Genomic DNA, 18297 nt, shown 5'->3' on the forward strand with positions numbered 1-18297 from the left:
CTGTCAAGAATTGTGAAAGGTCTGAACAAATGTCATTTCTTACAGTAAATATAATCTGTTCTACATACTTACTAGAAGTCTCCTTACTGGGAATTTCGGTTTAACATTGCATGGATGTCCCAGGAAGAACTTTGAGCTTAATAATTTAGGAAGAACCTGTGACTATCTCAGAAAACATCTTTCTTCTTTTTAGTGGAAATAGCAAAAGACTGAGTCTGTGGAAGTGTAAATGACCTCTTTCCCCATAGATCATGGAACATGCTTGTTCTTTAGAGCAGTCATTTTGTTTCATGTTCATCTCGTAAGTCAAGAAAGGGGTCATTATTATTACCTGGGTCCAAATTAATTATCAGAAGGTTCCTTGATTAATGCAAAATTAGAGAAAGGGAGGGACCATGGTGAGGCACTGTTCCCCATGCACAGCACATCTCTAGTGACTTCAGTTGCGTGGACGAGTCTCTTCAGGACACCAGCTGCAGTACAGGCCTTCCCTCTGGTCAGTGTCTTCCTTTAGATGTGAAAGCATAGCTGTTAAGTTAGTCAAGGCACCTCTAGTTTGATTATTTTAATTCTCAGAGGATAGCTATCTGTCCACAGCCTCCTTGTAGTTAGATGAAGGTGGCAGGCAGCCGTAGTGGGAAAGTTAGGCCTTGAGTGTGTTGGAGTTGAGCAGCCCTGGGTCACATGCCCTGCCTGGGGGTTCTTGAGGCCATGTACGTAGGGGTTAGTGAATTTTTCAGTTCAGGCCAGGGCTCTGGTCCTCATTGCTTATTCTATAAAGGAAAGTAGACCTAAAACAAAGAGGAGAAAATTGTTACATAACTTGGAGGAGAATTATGATTTAAATGAAACATCTGAAAATTATATGATTGTATTAACCAATGTTACCCCAATAAACTTAATTGAAAAATAATTTTAAAAATAATTTAAAAATAAAATGAAACATCTGCACAAGACTCCCTTGGAGGGTAAGAGGAGAGTGTCTTATTTTTCTTTGTGTTTCTAAAGCACCCAATTCAGAATTGACCCTCAGTAATAGAACCAAACTGTGTTTTCTCCTTATAAAGATGACCTCAACACACACATACTCTAACCTAGAGACCTCCGTGGATTAAAACCCATTTTATAATAATCTAGGCCTGAATCCTTTGGACTGGACATCTGTCCAGAGCCAGCTGCTAGTCCCAGACAGACCCTTTTTGGTCATCACGTGTGCCAGGCTCCAGTGGACCATTTGCCCTCTGGCCCACAGCGTTCTTCCCAGGACCGTGTGGAGTACCTGGTAAGTGTCCAGAGGCAGTACAGAGTTGCACTGTTTCAGGTGTGATTGTGTTACGAGACTTGCTCAAAACTTCCCTTTCCCCTCCTCCCAAGTGCATTTACTGAGGCCAGAAGTGCACAGTGTGTTTCAGGAACATCAGGTAGTCTGCAGTTGGAGATGAGGCTGCAGGCAAAAGTTGGGGCCAGGCCAGAGCCTCTGCTGAGGGGTTCGGCTCTGTTAGGGAACCCTCAGCAGTTCTTGGAACAAGAGGGTAACATAGTTGACTCTGTGTTTTAGAGACCTACCCCCAGCAGGAGTGTTTATTTGAAAAATTCCTGATGACTAATGCTTGCCCTATAACCAGTACTGCTGCCTGCTGGGATGAATAGCTGTCTTTTCATGCGAGAAGAGAAGCAGCCATTATAAAAAACCTGAACACTGAAACCCCCTAAAGGTGTTCATGAAAGGAGTTGAAAAGAACTAGTTGTAACCAGGGAACCGAATACATAGAATTGAAGGAAAGTGGCTTACTTATGTTCCTGTGTCCACAACTGCATGACCTCGCTCTCCCAAATGTACCCTTTGCGCTGTTCCAGTAGATAAAATACTATAGCACAAAGCTGGTGATTTTTAGTGGTCTTTCTTGCCTGACAAGTGCATGCTGCATGGGTCCCAAGTAAGCACACTGTCAGCCATCCTTGGCGTGTGTGTGCTCACCCTCCAGTCATTAGGGACTGTCCTGTGTCCTTGGACATGACTGGAGTCCTAAGGTTTTCCTTAGGACTGAGGCCAGTATTCATTCTCAGAACTTTTCAAGTTCTGGTCTTTATTTTTGACCCACACTTAATGTATTGGTGCGTTAACTAGATATAGTGAAGTTCAAATTCACCCTTCACCATTACAACTGTGACTATAATGAGATTCTCTCCTTGAATCTCAAGTTTCCTTATCTGTAAAATGCAGATGATAACCTAATTTTCAGAGTTATGAGGGTTAAAAGAGGTGTGTCAAAGTTTATAGACTTTCAGTAAGTGTTCAAAAATGTTAGTTGAGGTCTTCTTTGTAAAATCTTTCACACACCCTGATAGCCAGTTGCCCCTCATGTGGCCATGGCAGACATTGCATGTCAACCATAGATTCCTGTGAATTCTCAGAGCACTTCGAATAGCCATTACTGATAATCAGAGAGGGAAATTGTTGAGGAATGTAAATAAAGGTTATGGAGGCCTAATCTCCTCTACCCCTCCTATGAAGGTTTATTAATCTGCCCCTTTCTTTGTCCTCTGTTCAGGTATATGAAATTTGTTTCAAGAATCTCGTTCTCTGGGCCACCACTGATGTAATTACTGTCACTACAGATGCTTGTCTTTTTTAGAACTTCATAGAAATGGAGTCATTCAGTATGAACTCTTATGTCTGCCTTCTTTTACTCAGCATAATGTTTTTGAGCTCCATCTGTGTTGTTTGATGTATCAGTGGTTCATTTTTATTGCTGAGTAATATTTAATTGTATGGGTACACTACAATGTATATCCATTTACCTGATGATTGGCATTTGGTATGTTTTCAGATTTTGGTGATTTTTAATAAAAGCTACTCAAAAAAAGAATCTCCTTGTTCCTTTAGTCAAAATAATCACTTTTAGTTGGTTACCCTTTTTTGCCCTATTTTGTGGGCAATGATGTTTTCTTTCTTGAATGATTGGTGAAATTGGGTAACTTGACTTTTTGAGAGTATAATTGATGCCTTGGGGTCTAGCTTTGCCCAATTTTATGGTATTGTAAAATCACCAGAGTATCAGATGGTAACATCATCCCATCTCCTTTAGTTACAAATATCCGAAATGGCTGGTAACGAGGGTACTCTAGTGATGGGAGGAGGTGGGATTTGGAGAAGGCAGATGAAGAGAGGAAATCTTCAGGACAGGCCCAGGTTTGGAATAGGATGTGTCTGATGCCCACTGTCTAATGGATGGGCTTATCAGTGAAGTCTTCCACTGTTGATGTTTATGCAGCCTTGTTCCATTTGTAATGTTCTCTCAGTCGGAGACCAGCATCTCTGTTTTCAGGAGGCCTTTCCTGAAGTTCCTGCAGGAGCATCAGGACTCACCCTCCTTGGGGCAGGCGAGATCTTTGTGGGGCCTCACTGTTAGGGTCAGATCTACAATGGCTGGGCTGCGTCAGTAGGAGCTGAGAGGAGCAACTGGTGGCCAGGATCCTAGCAGGGTGCTGCACTAGTCAGCGGGGGGCTGGATAGAGGGCCGCTTTTGCAGAGGCAGTTTTCTCTAGGAGAAGCCCTTTGAGGCAGCCATCGCTTCTCCACTCTTACCTCCCCTGGGCCTTAGAGTAGGAAGGAGAGAACTTGGAGCCTGTTATAATGAAAATATTGTGGGTTCTGGAGTCAGGCAGGCCTGCGATCCGGTCCATGCCATGCCACTACCTCAGTGATTTGGTTCCTCCTCTGTAAGATGGAGGCAGTCCAGAAGGATAAAGATTGATAGGAGCCCTGTAGGGTTCTTGACACTTAGCTGGAACTCAGGATGTGAAAGCTCTTTGAGCCTTTGTCTTTACCCTGGAGGAGAGGTGACATAGGTGAGGAGCTTCAGGGTGTGCCCCTGAGAAGCTTTTAGTCCTGTGGGAGATGCAGGCTTGTAAATAAATCATCGCGATGCTGCACAGTAAGTGCCTTAATGGAAGCTTTGTCCAGCACTTGAATGCTCCGAGGAGGGAGCCTCCTGCTGTGGAAGTGATGTGGGAAAAGTGAAGGGTGCTCTTGGGTGGGAGCTGAGTGCCTCCTCGAGTGACTGTCAGAGCTGCAAGAACAAAGCGGCACACTGTGGGCTGTTATGGGCATTTTCCACGTTCAGTCTGCCTAGAATACCCTTTGACACAGTCTGCTCTTCCCGGAAACTCTAGGCCTCTCAGCCTTCCCACAGCCCTGCAGGTGTCCAGTTACTTGTGGTATCCTCACAGACTTTGGCCTTTCCTAGAGCAGGAGCTTGGGGATTATTTGGATATCTGCATGTCCTCCACCCCCAATTCAGAGCCCTGGGTGGGAGGCCTGTTCTTCACCGTGCTCTTTTTGGTGACTTGATTGTCCAGCACAAAGCCTGCGGCTTCAGAGCGGTCAGGGCGTGACGAGTGAAGGAGTCCATCTGGAGTGCTCACTGACTTGCTTCATCTGGATCTGGGTCTTATGTGTTGATCAAAACTCTTTTCCCGACTTAGGAGTAGGCCTTTAGTGGTAGTTCCTGGTGTGAACTCGTAACCTGTTGCTTTTCTTTTATCTATGTGAGAAACATCTAAACCTGTAGAGAATTTTTATGAGTTCGTTTGAGCCAAACTCACGACAATTGCCGAGAAGCAAAATCTCAACAGGTTGAGAAATTGCTCTGAAGAATGGCAGTTTTGCCGCTTATTTTATGTATTAGAATCAAAGGAGAAGGTATAAGGAGGGTTACATGAAATCCATGGTGGTATATTAAGGGGGTGGAAGGCAGCAACATGGGGAAATCTCTGGGATTGGATAGAAAGTAAAAGGAAGAGACACGTACTTCTTTACATTGGCTGGTACAGAATAGTTAATTAACATTTACAGCACACAGAAATGGTCTTTGGGGAATAAGATAACAGTGAGGGGTTCTGTAGTCTTGTGCTCTGGTGCACTTATACCCTGGGGTCTGGAAAAGGGATAACTCTGATATTCCAAGGGTATGTTATCTTAGATGCAAGAAGACAATAGACAGGCTCACTTTAAGGTTGACCTTTGTCAAGGAAGCTACCGGCCCAGAGTATGACTGCTTGCCACGACTTGCTTTTAGTTAGGAGTTTTTATGTTCAGACCATTCTGTGTTTGTAAGGCCCACCGTGCGGTCTCTGAGTTTGTAAGGCCCACCGTGCAGGCTTCCCCTGAGCTTGTCAAGATTGCTATGTAGCCCCTTTTTGGTCCGCACTTTGATGGGCTTTAAAAAAAAAAGGCAGTGGGGGCTAAAAAAAATACATAATAGTTTTCTTCCCACCTTCAGAATTCTTCTAGTTGGGTTAATAATCAGGTTAACAAAGACAGATTAATGAATCAAATTGTAATACTTGCGCATGGGGAATTCCCATATACATGAAAATTCCAGACAGGTAAAATTGTATGTATGTATGTATGTACGTATGTCATTTTGGACAAAGGAGAAAGTGGGGGAGAGGGTCTGAGATTTCAAAATTGAAAACAGGAGATTTGCAGGTAATTGAGGAAGAGCAGAACATACATGGCAGGTAAATTTTTGCTAGGCAACCCAGAAATAACGAGACACACAGTGCGGGGAATCTAAACAGGCTCTCGCTTGGAGTCTTGTCTAAGGCTAAGGTGACTGTGACATTCCCCTTCCTGAAGTAGGTTTTTCTATCTGAATCTCTTAGGCAGTCTTTCTACATTTTTTGCCTCTTAATCAGCAGCTTAAAATCAATATCCCAAAAGGCAGCTTCAGGGTGGCAAAACTTTGGCCCCCTTCATCTGCCAGTTGATTGTAGGGGTAAGGCTTTGTTATGAAGTTCTGCTGTTCCCTGCATAAATACCAGGGGCCCCTCTGTGGTCACCACAAAGCATAGCCTCACTATTGCCTGTGGCTTTGCAGGCCACAAAGCCTAGGGTAGTCCAGCCCAGGGAAGGATGGCTACTGTCTGCCACACAGCTGCTTCCCTCTCCCCAGCTGTCTAACTGGCCCTCTGCACACTCCATTCCTTTTAGCCATGCTTTCTCTAACACTTCATCTCCCAGTCTTTATAGGAGGGACTATAAAGGAACAGAGAAGCCACAGCACCACCACCCACCCCCACCCGCCACCAAACCTAATCGGATGGATTCGGTAAATGACTCTTGCACTCTCTTTCACCCAGTTATATAAACCCACTAGAAAGTATTTAAATCCTACAGTAATTTGCCATTTTTCACAGAAAAATGGTACTGTCCATCGCTGACTTAGGTAAGGCTCTGGCCTACTGGAAGCTGCAGGTGTTTTTAGTCCAGTGATAATGAGATGAAGATTTTCTTTTACTGGGACCAGGCCGATCCACCTTTGGATGCACTCCTGGCACACAGTTCCTAAAACCCTTGGCCTTTCCTGAGTGATAGGGGTGATAGGAACGTCTTCTGTTCTAATGGGGTGGCTCTTGGTGAGCTCCTAGATAGATAGCTTCAGGATCGGGGCTGGTCACCAGAAAGGCCTAAGCATGATTAGCCAGTTGGAACTTGCAGCTGCACCCATGTTCTTACCTGGGACCTCCAAGGGTTGGGGTCGGGGGGTGGCTAGAGATTGAGTTAATCATCGCTGGCCAATGATTAGTCAATCATGCTTACGTAATGAAACCTCCACAAAGATCCTGACACAGTCTGGGTTGGTGAACACATCCACATGTGGGAAGGTGGGGATGCGCCCAGCACGGGCGTGGAGAGTCCTCACCCTTTCCCCCAAACCTCGCCTTGTGCATCTCCTGTTTGGCTAGTCCTGAGTCATGTCCTTTATCAGAAACCGATAATAAGTTTTCCTGTTCTGTGAGCTGTTCTAGCGAATTGTTGAGGAGGGGATGTGGGTCCCCTGGACTTATATCTCGTTGATTAGAAATGGGAAGCCCAGGACTTGGGAATGGCATGTGAAGTGAGGGCAGTTTTGTGGAAATGAGCCCTTACCCTGTGGTGTCTGCACTAACTCCAGGTGGTTAGGGCATTCAGTTGGTGTCTAAGAGAGCTGGAAAATTGGTTTATGTGAGGGAAAAAAACCACGCATTTGGTGTCAGAAGTGTTGTGAATAGGAATAGTTGAGACAGTGGTTATTTCTCTTTTCTACAAAGTCCTTATATCTTCAGTCTGTTAGTCCTCGAGCTCAGGGATCCCAACCCCCGGGCTGTGGACCACGACCAGTTCATGGCCTGTTGGGAAATGGCCACACAGCAGGTGAGCAGCAGGCGAACAAACCTTCATCTGTATTTGCAGCTGGTCCCCAGCACTAGCATCACCGCCTCAGATCATCAGGCATTAGATTCTCATAGAATTATTAGATTCTCTCTGGTCCCTGGTGCCAAAAAGGTTGGAGACTGCTGCTCTAATCCCAATCAGACCCATGTGTTGGCTTTCCTGATCCCAGCCCAGGAAGGGGGATCTGCTGGCATTGGAGGCATGAGGCTGCCAGAGGCCACCTGGAAACCCTTTGTTAATCAGTTAACACTCCAAGCCTGTTGTCCCACTGTGAAATAGGCATTATAATGCCCACTTCACAGGGTGCTCTGAGGGCTGACTGAGAGCATGGATGTGCAAGAACTTTAGAAACCGAAGTTGCTTTTCAGATGTGTGGAGTTATTTTGGGGGGATATGCTTATTTTATTTGACTGGCATCGTTTAGAGGTTATTGTCCCTAATGGTGTCTCAAAACACTTGGTCTGGGGAGCAAAACACTTTTACATAGTGATAGAAACCAGTGGGCCTGCCTTCCTAATTTTATTTCAGTGCCAAACTAGGAAAGAAGCCTCTATTTAGGCTTAATTGTTTCCTCAGATGGGGAGCAGCTTTCTGATTTCTCCAGCCACCTCTGTTCCCACGGGCTCTGCTTCCACGGGCTGCTGTTGATATCCAGATCCACTAAATGTTGCAATTTTTATTTGCAGGCTCAATGTCAGACCAGGAGCTGGAGGTGTCCGATCACGTGTTGGGATCCAGCAGAGCCTCCTCAGCCAGCCAGCACGCACAGCTACCTTCCAGCAGAGATTTGACGCCCGGCAGAAGATAGGCCTCTCAGATGCCCGGCTCAAGCTGGGAGTAAAGGATGCCCGAGAAAAGCTGTTGCAGAAAGATGCTCGTTTCCGGATCAAAGGGAAAGTGCAGGATGCCAGAGAGATGCTGAACTCCCGCAAGCAGCAGAGCACAGTGCCCCAGAAACCCCGCCAGGTGACCGATGCTCGGGAGAAGCTCAGCTTGAAGCGGAATTCCCCTGCTGCCTTCATGAGCCCTCCCATCGGGACGGTGACCCCAGCTTTGAAGCTCACTAAAACTATCCAGGTAGGTGTGGCTCTTGTCATAAATTCCAAGAATCCAGTAACAGTTGTAAATTCTGGAAGGGAGCAGGGATCAGAAGTGTTTGGGCAAAATGACTATTTCCCCAGGTGATTGTATAGTAACCATAAGGAAAGCAAGGTGGTGTCTAGTTTTATATAAAAGAAGTAGGTGGGGGTGTCCAGAGAAAGTCCAGTGATTTTCCTAAGTGAGATAGTGGTGGAGGGAAGGGAGAGGAAAGGACAAAACATTTGTTGAGCATGTGCTTTGTGGCAGGTACTTAACATAAACAACCCTATTTATTCCTCACTGCAGCCCTGAGTTATTCCCACAGTCTTATCACAGAAGAACCTCGGTCTCAGAGATGTGGATTATTATGCCCGGAGTTACATAGCCAGTCATTGGGAGGACCAGGGTAGGGGCCCGGTCAGACCTGGCTCCTGGTGCAGCCACCACTCCAGAAAAGGGTGGAAACAGTATCATTCAGTCATCACAGACACTTTGGTAATAGGAACAGCAGCAGCAGTGAACTTTCTGAGCCAAGTTCATTGAGCCTTACGCATGCATTGTCACATGGTCTCTGGGATGATGAGTCTTCCTGTCAGTCTCCTGCTTTGGGTATAAGGCACTCTGTAAGGCCTTTTTCCAAAGACCACAACTGAATGCCTACACATTTTAAGTTCAGCGATCATAGAGAACACATGTAGGCCCTGTGGGGCGAAATATGACCAGTGGGTATTTCTAGGTTCCACAGCAAAAGACCATGACACCACCTAATGCCCATCCTGCTGGAATGAGGATCAACGTCGTCAATAACCATCAGGCCAAACAGGTAGAGTGTGAGTGTGTGTGTTCTATATGTGTGTGTGTATGTACCGATGTGTCTGTGTACATATGTATATGTTTTGATGGGGCCTAGTGGTAGAAGCCTAGCCCAAGGTTCCCAATTTGAAGAACTAGGGCGGGATTACATTTGATTTTTTGTATTTTATGAGTTTTCAGAAGAAATTTTTTAACTGGGAAGGGAAGGCGTAAGGGGCAGAGAGAAATTGAAAATCTTTATAATTTTTATTATAAAATTAATATGTGCATAATATAGAAAGTTTGCAAAACAGAGAAATATTGGAAGGAAAATAAAGTTCCTCATGCTCCTGTTCTCCAAAGCCAACCATTGTTGACATTCTCCTGTTTCCTTCCTGTTTTTTTAAATGTCATTATTATTTATTAAACACATAGTTGTGGTTATAGTCCTAATCCAGTTTTGTATCATTCTTTTTTCACTTTATAACTCAGCATTTTTAATAACTACATAAACCATTGAGTGTACGTTCCAGTTCCTTTAAACCATTTTACTGTACTTCTCACTGTTAGAAATTCTTCTCTGAACTTCTTTGTGGATAAAGCTCTTTCTGGGGTTCGGGTTTATTTCTGTATGCTAGATTGCCTGGGATGGGTTTTCCGAGATATTTGAAGGACTCTTCCTAGGCATTGCCCATTTGCAGAAGGTACTTCGGATGTATCTGAAAGTCGCAGCACTTTCATCGGGCCCTGGGGAGTAGGAAGCCAGCCTGTCAGGCCTTGAGCTCCAGCCTTGGAGGCCAGTGTCCCTCGGCACCTCCACATACACCCCCGCTTCTCCCTCCACCTCGCTTAACTCCAGCAGTTGTGTCCCTGCTGTTCTTGCTCCAGATGTCTGTCGAGAGCCTGTATGCCATGTTAGCTTATATTTCTTTATTTTCAGAATTTATACGACCTGGATGAAGATGATGATGTTGCAGCTCCCATTCCTAGTAAACAGATGAAATTCACAGCCTCAGGCAGCTTTCTTCACCACGTGGTGGGCATTTTATGTTTTTCCTATACTTGCTATGTGTGTCTGATCAGGTGGATGGGAGAGGGCCTTTCAGTTCAGAAATATTTCTTCATTTGGTCATAAGATTTTTAGAACTGGAACTAGTTCAACCCCTCATTTTATAAATGCTTGAAACCAAGGTGTCTAGTGACTAGTTCAAGGTCTCACAGATCATGAAGTACAGAGCTGCAGCTCGCATTTGCTGTGTTTGAGACAGTTCAGGGGAAATGTGGGTGACACCACAGGACAGAATCCTATTTTCTTTCCTTTGTGGCAGGACATTCTATATCCTACATTCTATATCCTACATTCCCCCTTCCTCCATGGTCAGCAGCTCTGGCCCAGTCTTAAGTCTGGATTCCCTTGTTTGGTGCGTTAACACAATAATCTGAACCTTACCCTGTGGGCTCCATGAGGTACAGCCAGGAAACTTGAATTCAAGAAAACTTGGTAGACTAGAATGCTAGTCAGATACCCTGCAGAGAAAGAAAGAAAGCACCATCTGGGAACATCAAGGAGGTCTGCATAGCGCAGCTCAGTGGATGTAGCCAAATTACAGATTAGAAAGCCAGTGGGGACTCAAGCCAAGTGCCTGTTTTGAGAGGCCCACAGACTCAGTTCTAGTCACTGCACTGAAAGTGTGGACCAATCTCCTGGTTACCAGAGAAGCTCTTAAAATTATATGTGAAACTGAAGGATGCCAGTTCGTTATAAAGGGGCTGGGTCTTTCCAATAATTAGAGTGCTCTGGTCTGCTGCAGAGGGGCTGTCTGCTGGCTCAGTGGCCAATCCTAGTTGAGAACGCTGAAATCTTGTATTTATATTAACTCATTTAAGATTCTTCCTTCCTGCCATTATTATCCCTATTTTACTGATGAAGAATCAGGGACAGAGAGGTTAAACAGTACCTGCTCACTGTCCACCCACTCGAAAGTGGTAGATCTGAGATTCAGGAGTAAACAGTTTTACTCGCAGGCCTTATGTTTAATCACTATGCTGTACTGGCTCTCAAGACTCAAAGTGGCTTGAAGAATGTGGAATCCAGCATGGGGAGGACTTTGCATCTAAACTTGGAGAAGCTAGTGAATCGGCCCTGTCCCATCCTCTTTCTGACTGCTGTATTTCCCGTCCCTCTCCTCTGAGTCAGTGACTGGTGGACACTGCCCTAAATCAGCAAGACCACCTGCCGCTTCTGCCTCATCCATTTTTTCCCTCAGACACATTAATACCAGGGACTTCACTGCTTTATATTTCCAAGGGACCACGTCCCCAGTTAGGGGTGTCAGGGAGGGAGGGAACTGTGTCTGCGGATCTCCGTGTGCAGACTCTGCCAGCAGGCTGATAGGGCCAGGCCTATGTGTGGTGTCTCTGTATGGCCAGAAGAGGGACCAAAAAGCTGGGAGTCTGGGCCTTCCTAAGAGTGGGTTCTTATGCCCAGCCAGCTTGGAGTTCATGATTAGTCTATTGCAATAGAAACATACCTTGGAATGCACTTGACCCCAAGCTTTTTGCCTTCTGACCAGCCCCAGATTGTTGGGTTTTTATAAAGTCTAAATGGTACGGGGGAGCATGTGGATCCTGGTCAGGGGTACGTGGAAGCTTCTTGCCAAGGGCTTCCAACACTGGAAAGTGGCTTCTGTCAACACGTGTGCGGGCTGCGTGTTTTGCTCCCCTCCCACCCCCTTCCCTGTGGGATATCACTGGCAGCCTTTTTGGCTTCAGACCACTAATGGAATCGGAGCTAGCAGGCCTCAGGAGTGGGGGTTGTCAGCCCCTAGTGGGGCATCCAGGTCACTAGCATCTCAGACTCCTATCTTATCTGCCTCTTTGTTTAGGCTGGACTGAGCGGTTCCAAGCTTTCCATGGCCAAGGCCCTCCCTCTCACCAAAGTGGTTCAGAATGATGCCTACGCAGCTCCTGCTCTCCCCTCCTCTGTTCGAACGAAAGCCTTGACTAGCATGTCGCGGACACTAGTGAACAAGGAGGATTCCCCCAAAGAGCTGCCGCCCGCTGAGGTAAGGTGAAGGTGAAGGAGAGAGAGTGATCATACCAGTTGAGAGTCAGCCTGCGCTGGGTGGGCAGGGTGCTGTACGTACGCTGTTACATCCTCTTAGCACCTCTGCGTGCTAGGCAGTGCCACCCCCATTTTACAAAGGAACAAACCAAGACCCGGTGGCCCCCAAGTGCAAAGAGCTCGCAGGCAAGTCGAGCAAACAGAGCTGCAGACAGAGCACTGCGTCTGGCGATATAGCAGCTAGTTCCACTGGGCAAATCTGGGAAGGCTTTAAGGATAGAGTGCCATCTGAGCTGGGTGGTCTTGAAACAGGAGTGGCATTCCAGGCAGAGGCTCAGAGGCCTGGAAGGGCCCAGCGTATTTGGGGAAGAAGAGGCTCCATCCCTTAGTATAGGGTGGGGAAGCATGATGGGCACTGAGGCCTGGACCCTCCATGGGGTTTTTTCGGGGCCCTCCCGGTCCCTTGTCTAGAGTGAGTTCTGCGGTTGAGCACATAACTCTTTTCTGCCTTCTGGTAATGCTCTTGTGTGTGGCAGCCTGTCCTCAGTCCTTTGGAAGGTACCAAGATGACTGTGAATAATCTGCACCCTCGAGTCACCGAAGAGGACATTGTTGTGAGTATTTGCATTGCCAGGGTGTTCAGTCTCAAACCACTTCTGTGTCAGGGGTCCCTGAGTCTCACAGGACTCAGCATAGTCGTGTTGGGGCTAAGCTTCATTATAGCATACAAAGTCAAATCAGTAAAGGGGAAAAGCTCATGGGCAAAGGCCAGCAGAAACCAGGCACAAACTTCCAGAGCCGTCTCCCAGTGGAATCAGACAGGATGCACTTTATTCTCGCAGCGAGTTGGGAATCCCTCCCAGAATCCAGGTTCCCAGAAGCCAACCTTGGAAGCAGGCCTTTCAAAGGATAGCAGTCAGGCTGGCTATGTTAGCTCTTTTCCGCACAGCTGCTAAACCAAGGCCTGGACTTGTGCTGTTATGGGTCCTGACTGGGATCCTGTAGTCCTGGGCTGCAATGTCCAGTGTTTCATATTCTCCTGTGAGTCTTCAGAACTTCTGCCTCCTTTAGGGTTTTCATGTGAGGATTCCAGAGCAAAAGGAGCGAGGTGGACTAGTGTGTTGGGTGGTTGGCTCCTCTGGATTCAGCTCTTGGGCCATCCTGGTGCCTGGTGAGTGGGGGCCCAGATGCAGCCAGGACTTCTTTTCCACCTCATTTTATTGAGACACCAAGAAAAGCTGTTAATTAAGAAATCCATGCATCCCGTAACTCTGAACTATCAGATCACAGAATGAATGCAGCTGGAGACTTCAGCTCCTCCCTGCAGCTGAGCCCCAGGTTCTGGAACAGCCCCCACTGGCCACCGTGTTTGGTGACAGTTTTGTAGAACACTCAAGTGCTGTGTGATCGCTCTTAGAACTAAGCAGGCACTCCAGTGAATGGTACACACAGAATGAAAATTATAGCCTGCTTTGTGTAATAATACTTGACAAGTTATAAAGAATTAGAACAATTTTCTTCTGATTATAAAAGTAATAATAGCTACCATTTGTTGAGCACTTATTACATGCCAGGCACTTTGTATGCAGGATCTTTGAAAATACGAAATAGCAGAAAAACTAATCACCTCTGATGATCACCACTCAGAGAATACTGCCAGTAATAGTCACCCTCACTTCTTTTGTACCCAAGTAGGTAATACTGAAAGAATAACAGCAATCAGATTGGGATCACACCTAGTATTCAGTCCCATATCTTGGTTCTGACATTTGACATATTCCTCTTTATCTTTAAAAACTAATCACATCAACAACCTTTTTATTAGTTTCTTTGTCCTTAAAACAGCCTTGTGAAGGGCAGCTGCAGGTGAAGAAATGGCTTGGGTGCTAGTCAGCGTCTGTGGTCCGTCTCCACATTATATTCCCTCTGTGGCCTCAGTCTCCCAGTCTATAAACTGAGGAGGGATTGGAGTAAATGATGATAACGTGTTTACAAAGCACCACCTTGAAAATGATCTCAGTTGAGCTTTACAGCAACCCTGGGAGGTAGGCTAGACCAGTTCTTTTCAGAAAAGAAAACTCACCCTCAGAGAAGTTAACAACTTGCTAGAGCTAGAGGTCATACAGCTGAGAAGAGACAGAGCCCCAGAGGTCAAACCCAGGTCTGTCTGACTTAGGGTGACCATCTATCCCAGTTTTGCTGGGGACTTTCCTCGTTATCCCTGAAAGTCCCCTGTCCTGGGAATCCCCTCACGTCGGCCAGCTGGGACAGTTGGTCCCTCTACATAGAACTCCAGAATTTATTTTTAACAGATTCCTACCTGACTTATTAGCCACTACCTTTCTTTGATAAGTCTACACACTCATTCTCATGACAGAGTTCTCTGAGAAATTCCATAACTATTATCCCTGTTGATGAAGTGGGTGACTTGTTGAAGGTCACAGAGACTCCAAGGCTTATAAACCCAGGCCATTTCTCACTGCCAGCACACCTTGTCCCCTTCTCTGGTCCCATGCTGAGGCTTGTGGATGTTCCCAGAACACCACCTAGAATGGACCCTTCCTGAAATCGAGCACTGGCGTGTTCAGCCAGAGTGCAGCCACCCATCTACCCAGAGCCCTCCACAGTGTGCACATGGCAGGCAAGCAGGATAATAGCCCGACATTCTCCCCCAGGGCTGACCCCTCTTGTGCTTGGCAGGAGCTTTTCTGTGTATGTGGGGCCCTGAAGCGAGCTCGGCTGGTCCATCCTGGGGTAGCAGAGGTGGTCTTTGTAAAGAAGGACGACGCCATCACTGCGTATAAGAAATATAACAACCGGTGTCTGGACGGTAAGTCGGGAAGCAGCCACTTCACCCTCCCACTCCTCACTGCTTCCTGTCAGGCAGCAGGCCTTCGGAACAAGCCTTGTTCTGAGCTGGCTGGGACCTTATAGGTATCAAGACCAGGCAGGTGCAGTCTCTGGGTAGTGCAGAGCTGCCAGCTGCCTGTTCCACAAGGCCCTAGGTTTTCACCCAGCCCTAGCACTAAGCTAGATGGCAGGGAAACACCTCTTCTCCATGAATGGTTCTCTTAAGGAGTTTTGGCAGGGACGCCAACAGCCGTAGCCTCCACCTTTCAGATGTTGGTCTGCTCAGTGCTAGGACACAGGTTCCTTAAAGGCCTGGAGCCTCGTCTAAATGTTGGCACCTAGGTGAGCTCTGCTTCTAGAGAGTAAACAGCTGATTGCACTGAATTTAGATTTATGTGATTCATCTCAGGATAGCCTGTAGAGAGGAGCTCTGCCATGCTCCTTCTATCCACTCATTTGTTCTTTCAGTGTTTGTGGAGAACCTCCTATGAACCAAGGCCCCGTGCTAGAAACAGATGTGGAAACTAATAAAACACAATCAGTGGGCTTTTTATTTGTGTATCCCTGATGGTTAATGATGTCAAGCATCTTCTCATGTGCTTATTGGCCATTCGTGTATCTTCTTGGAGAATTATCTATTCAGAGTCTTTGCTCACTTTTTGAGTTGTCTTTTCTTATTGAGTTGTAAGAGTTCTTTATATATTAAGTGTGTTAGATAAATGGTTTGCCAATATTTTCTCCCATTCTGTAGTTTGTCTTTTCACTCCTTTTTAATATATGCATTTAGAGCACTAAGCTGTATCTCATAAATTTTGATATGTTGTGTCTTTATTTGCATTTATCTCAAAGTATTTTCTAATTTCTTATGTGTTTTTTTTTTCTTTGACCCGTTGGTTATTTAGGATTATTTTGTTTCATTTCCATGTATTTGTGAATTTCCCAGTTTCCTCCTGAGTGATTAAGGAGAATATGTATTTTGCTGCTGTTGGGTAGGTGTTTCCTGGGTCTAGTTGGTTTATAATGTTTTTCAAGTCTTTTGTGTCTTTGTTAATTTTCTGCCTGGTGATTCTATTTATTACTAAAGATGAAGTATTGAAATTTTCAACTATTGTACGTATGTTCTCTTTTCACTTCTGTTATTTTCTTAAAATTGTTTTTATTAGTTTCAAGTATACGGTACACTGGTTAGACATTTATATGGTTTATAAAACTATCCCCCTTATTACTCTCTATCTTCCCTCTGGCTCTACACGTAGCCATTACCTAACTGCTGTCCACATTCCCTGTGCCATGCTCCCCATCCTCGTGACCCTTTATCAGCTTCTAATTTGTACTTCTTTAAACCTTCACCACTCTCTCCCAGTCCCCCCATCTCACTCCCCTCTGGCCATTACCAGATTGTTCTCTGTATTTGTGGGTCAGTTTTCTATTTGTTCTCTTTGTTCCTTAGATTCCGCATATCAGGGAAATCATGTGGTATTTATTTTTTTCTGACACCTCTTTTAGTTTTTCTTCAGATATTTGAGGCTCTGTTGTTAGTTGTTAGTTGCATGTTTATAATTGTTCTACTTGTTTCTTTCCTAATAGATCGACTCTTATCAGTTTATTAAATGTTCCTTTTTATCTCATGTTTAATTTTAAAGTCTGTTTGGTCTTATATTACTATAGCCACATCTTAGGGTTGCTAAGATATATCTCCTTTTTCTTTCAGCCTTTTTATATTTTTGAATCTGAAGTGTGTCTCATATAGATAGAATATGTCAGAATCTATCTCAGATTGATATTAACTTAATTCCAGTGAGAGAGAAAGGTTACTTCTATATGGCTCTACTCCCTCTTTTGAACTGTTCTTTTTTTAATTAAAAAACATTAAAATTTTTTTAGTCTTATTTTTCTGTTATTATTCCCCTTATCACATTTTATATACAGTGGGAGTGCAGTACTCAGTAGCAGTTAATCTTTCATGGACAGAGTGGAAGTCTGTACATGTACTTTTTAATCTTTTCATTTAATTTCATAGCACAAACATTTTCCTTTACTAATTGCTTTACAAATAAGATTGGACGGCTTCACACTGAGTCCAGTTTCTCCCTCCCACACTTATCTCCTGCTGTACAGAGTAAAGTCTGCTGCCACTTTGCTTCTTGGCACTGTCATTGCTAAGGTTTCATGGACCCTACACACTGGGAGTTCTTAGTCCCTAGGTTTTAACGAAGTCTGGCAGCCCTACCCCCAGTGTGGAGTCAGAGCTGACGGAGATGTCAGCCCATGTCTCCTTGTGTGAGGAGCTGTAGTCTCATGGCGGAGCCTTTTCTTTTTTGGTTTTTCAGGGCAACCAATGAAGTGCAACCTTCACATGAACGGGAACGTCATCACCTCGGACCAGCCCATCCTGCTGTAAGTTCCGGAGGCAGTGGTGCTGGGACTGGGTCGAGTGTTTCTGCTTGCCTACTCTGCATGATCCCCTCTTTATTCTGAGGGGCAAATGCCTGCCTCACAGCTCCTTTCCAGTTCCTGTGTTCTGATGGCGAGCGGTCAGTCGATATACTTAAAATTTGTACAAAGTGGCTTGTCTCATTATTTTCGCAGGAGAGTGACCTCACAGGGGCTAGCATTAAGACTTAGTCCCAGCCATAGAATTTAGAAACATTTGAGAAGAAAGTAGAGAGCAAGCCAGTTGTGTTTCTTTTTGCATAATTGCATGCATCGTCCAAGGGAATGGAAAACCTCCCCCTCTTCCTGATCGACTGTGTTAGAGACAGTACTGGCTGCCACCCCTCATTTTGTTACACACACCTGGGCGTACATGGCTGGCCCAGAACTGAGGATTTTTTGGAGTCCAAGATGCATAAAATGTCTAGCCTGGTAGGACATCCTTCTATAGACAAGGAGACAGAGACCCAGGGAGGATATTATACTTGCCAAGGTGGGTGGGGTAGTACAGGGTAGGCCTGAAATAGGCTTTGAAATTTAAAAAGACCAAATTTGAACCCTGTATAGTGAATTGTGTGATTCGGACAAGTTTTGTAAGCTGTATGCCAGTACTAAGTTGTATTCTGAAAAATGTGGGTTTTATGACCATTGGGCTAAACAGAGTTAAATTGATTTCTTTACTTCAAGACTTCTCAGAATGTATAATATGCCGATGTGTGTGTGACCATCCCAGAGGAACATGCATTATTTTCTAAACTTAAAACCCCTGATCTCAAAAGGTTGCATCTCAGATTTTTTCATCAACAAATAAAAATATAGGTGTGTTACAGATGAAGTGAGATAAAAGGGTAGGGAA

At 45.3% G+C, this 18297-nt stretch overlaps 1 protein-coding gene and 1 long non-coding RNA gene across 2 annotated transcripts in view; both read left to right on the top strand.

The window, feature by feature from the left end:
- Positions 1–18297, top strand: part of POLDIP3 (DNA polymerase delta interacting protein 3) — a 23073-nt gene that overhangs the window by 2425 nt on the left and 2351 nt on the right. Inside the window, exons 2-8 of the mRNA XM_006917354.3 lie at positions 7909–8299; positions 9039–9125; positions 10035–10130; positions 11980–12159; positions 12695–12772; positions 14859–14988; positions 17339–17405. Coding sequence (XP_006917416.1) covers positions 7909–8299; positions 9039–9125; positions 10035–10130; positions 11980–12159; positions 12695–12772; positions 14859–14988; positions 17339–17405 — 1029 coding nt within the window. The remainder of the gene's footprint in view (positions 1–7908; positions 8300–9038; positions 9126–10034; positions 10131–11979; positions 12160–12694; positions 12773–14858; positions 14989–17338; positions 17406–18297) is intronic.
- LOC112484223 lies at positions 7–2870 on the top strand. The gene is made up of 2 exons (XR_003047947.1): positions 7–1282; positions 2553–2870. It is a non-coding gene; the product is annotated as an uncharacterized LOC112484223 (long non-coding RNA).

Source organism: Pteropus alecto, unplaced genomic scaffold (genome assembly GCF_000325575.1).
Source record: "Pteropus alecto unplaced genomic scaffold, ASM32557v1 scaffold157, whole genome shotgun sequence".
NCBI classification, from domain to species: domain Eukaryota; kingdom Metazoa; phylum Chordata; class Mammalia; order Chiroptera; family Pteropodidae; genus Pteropus; species Pteropus alecto.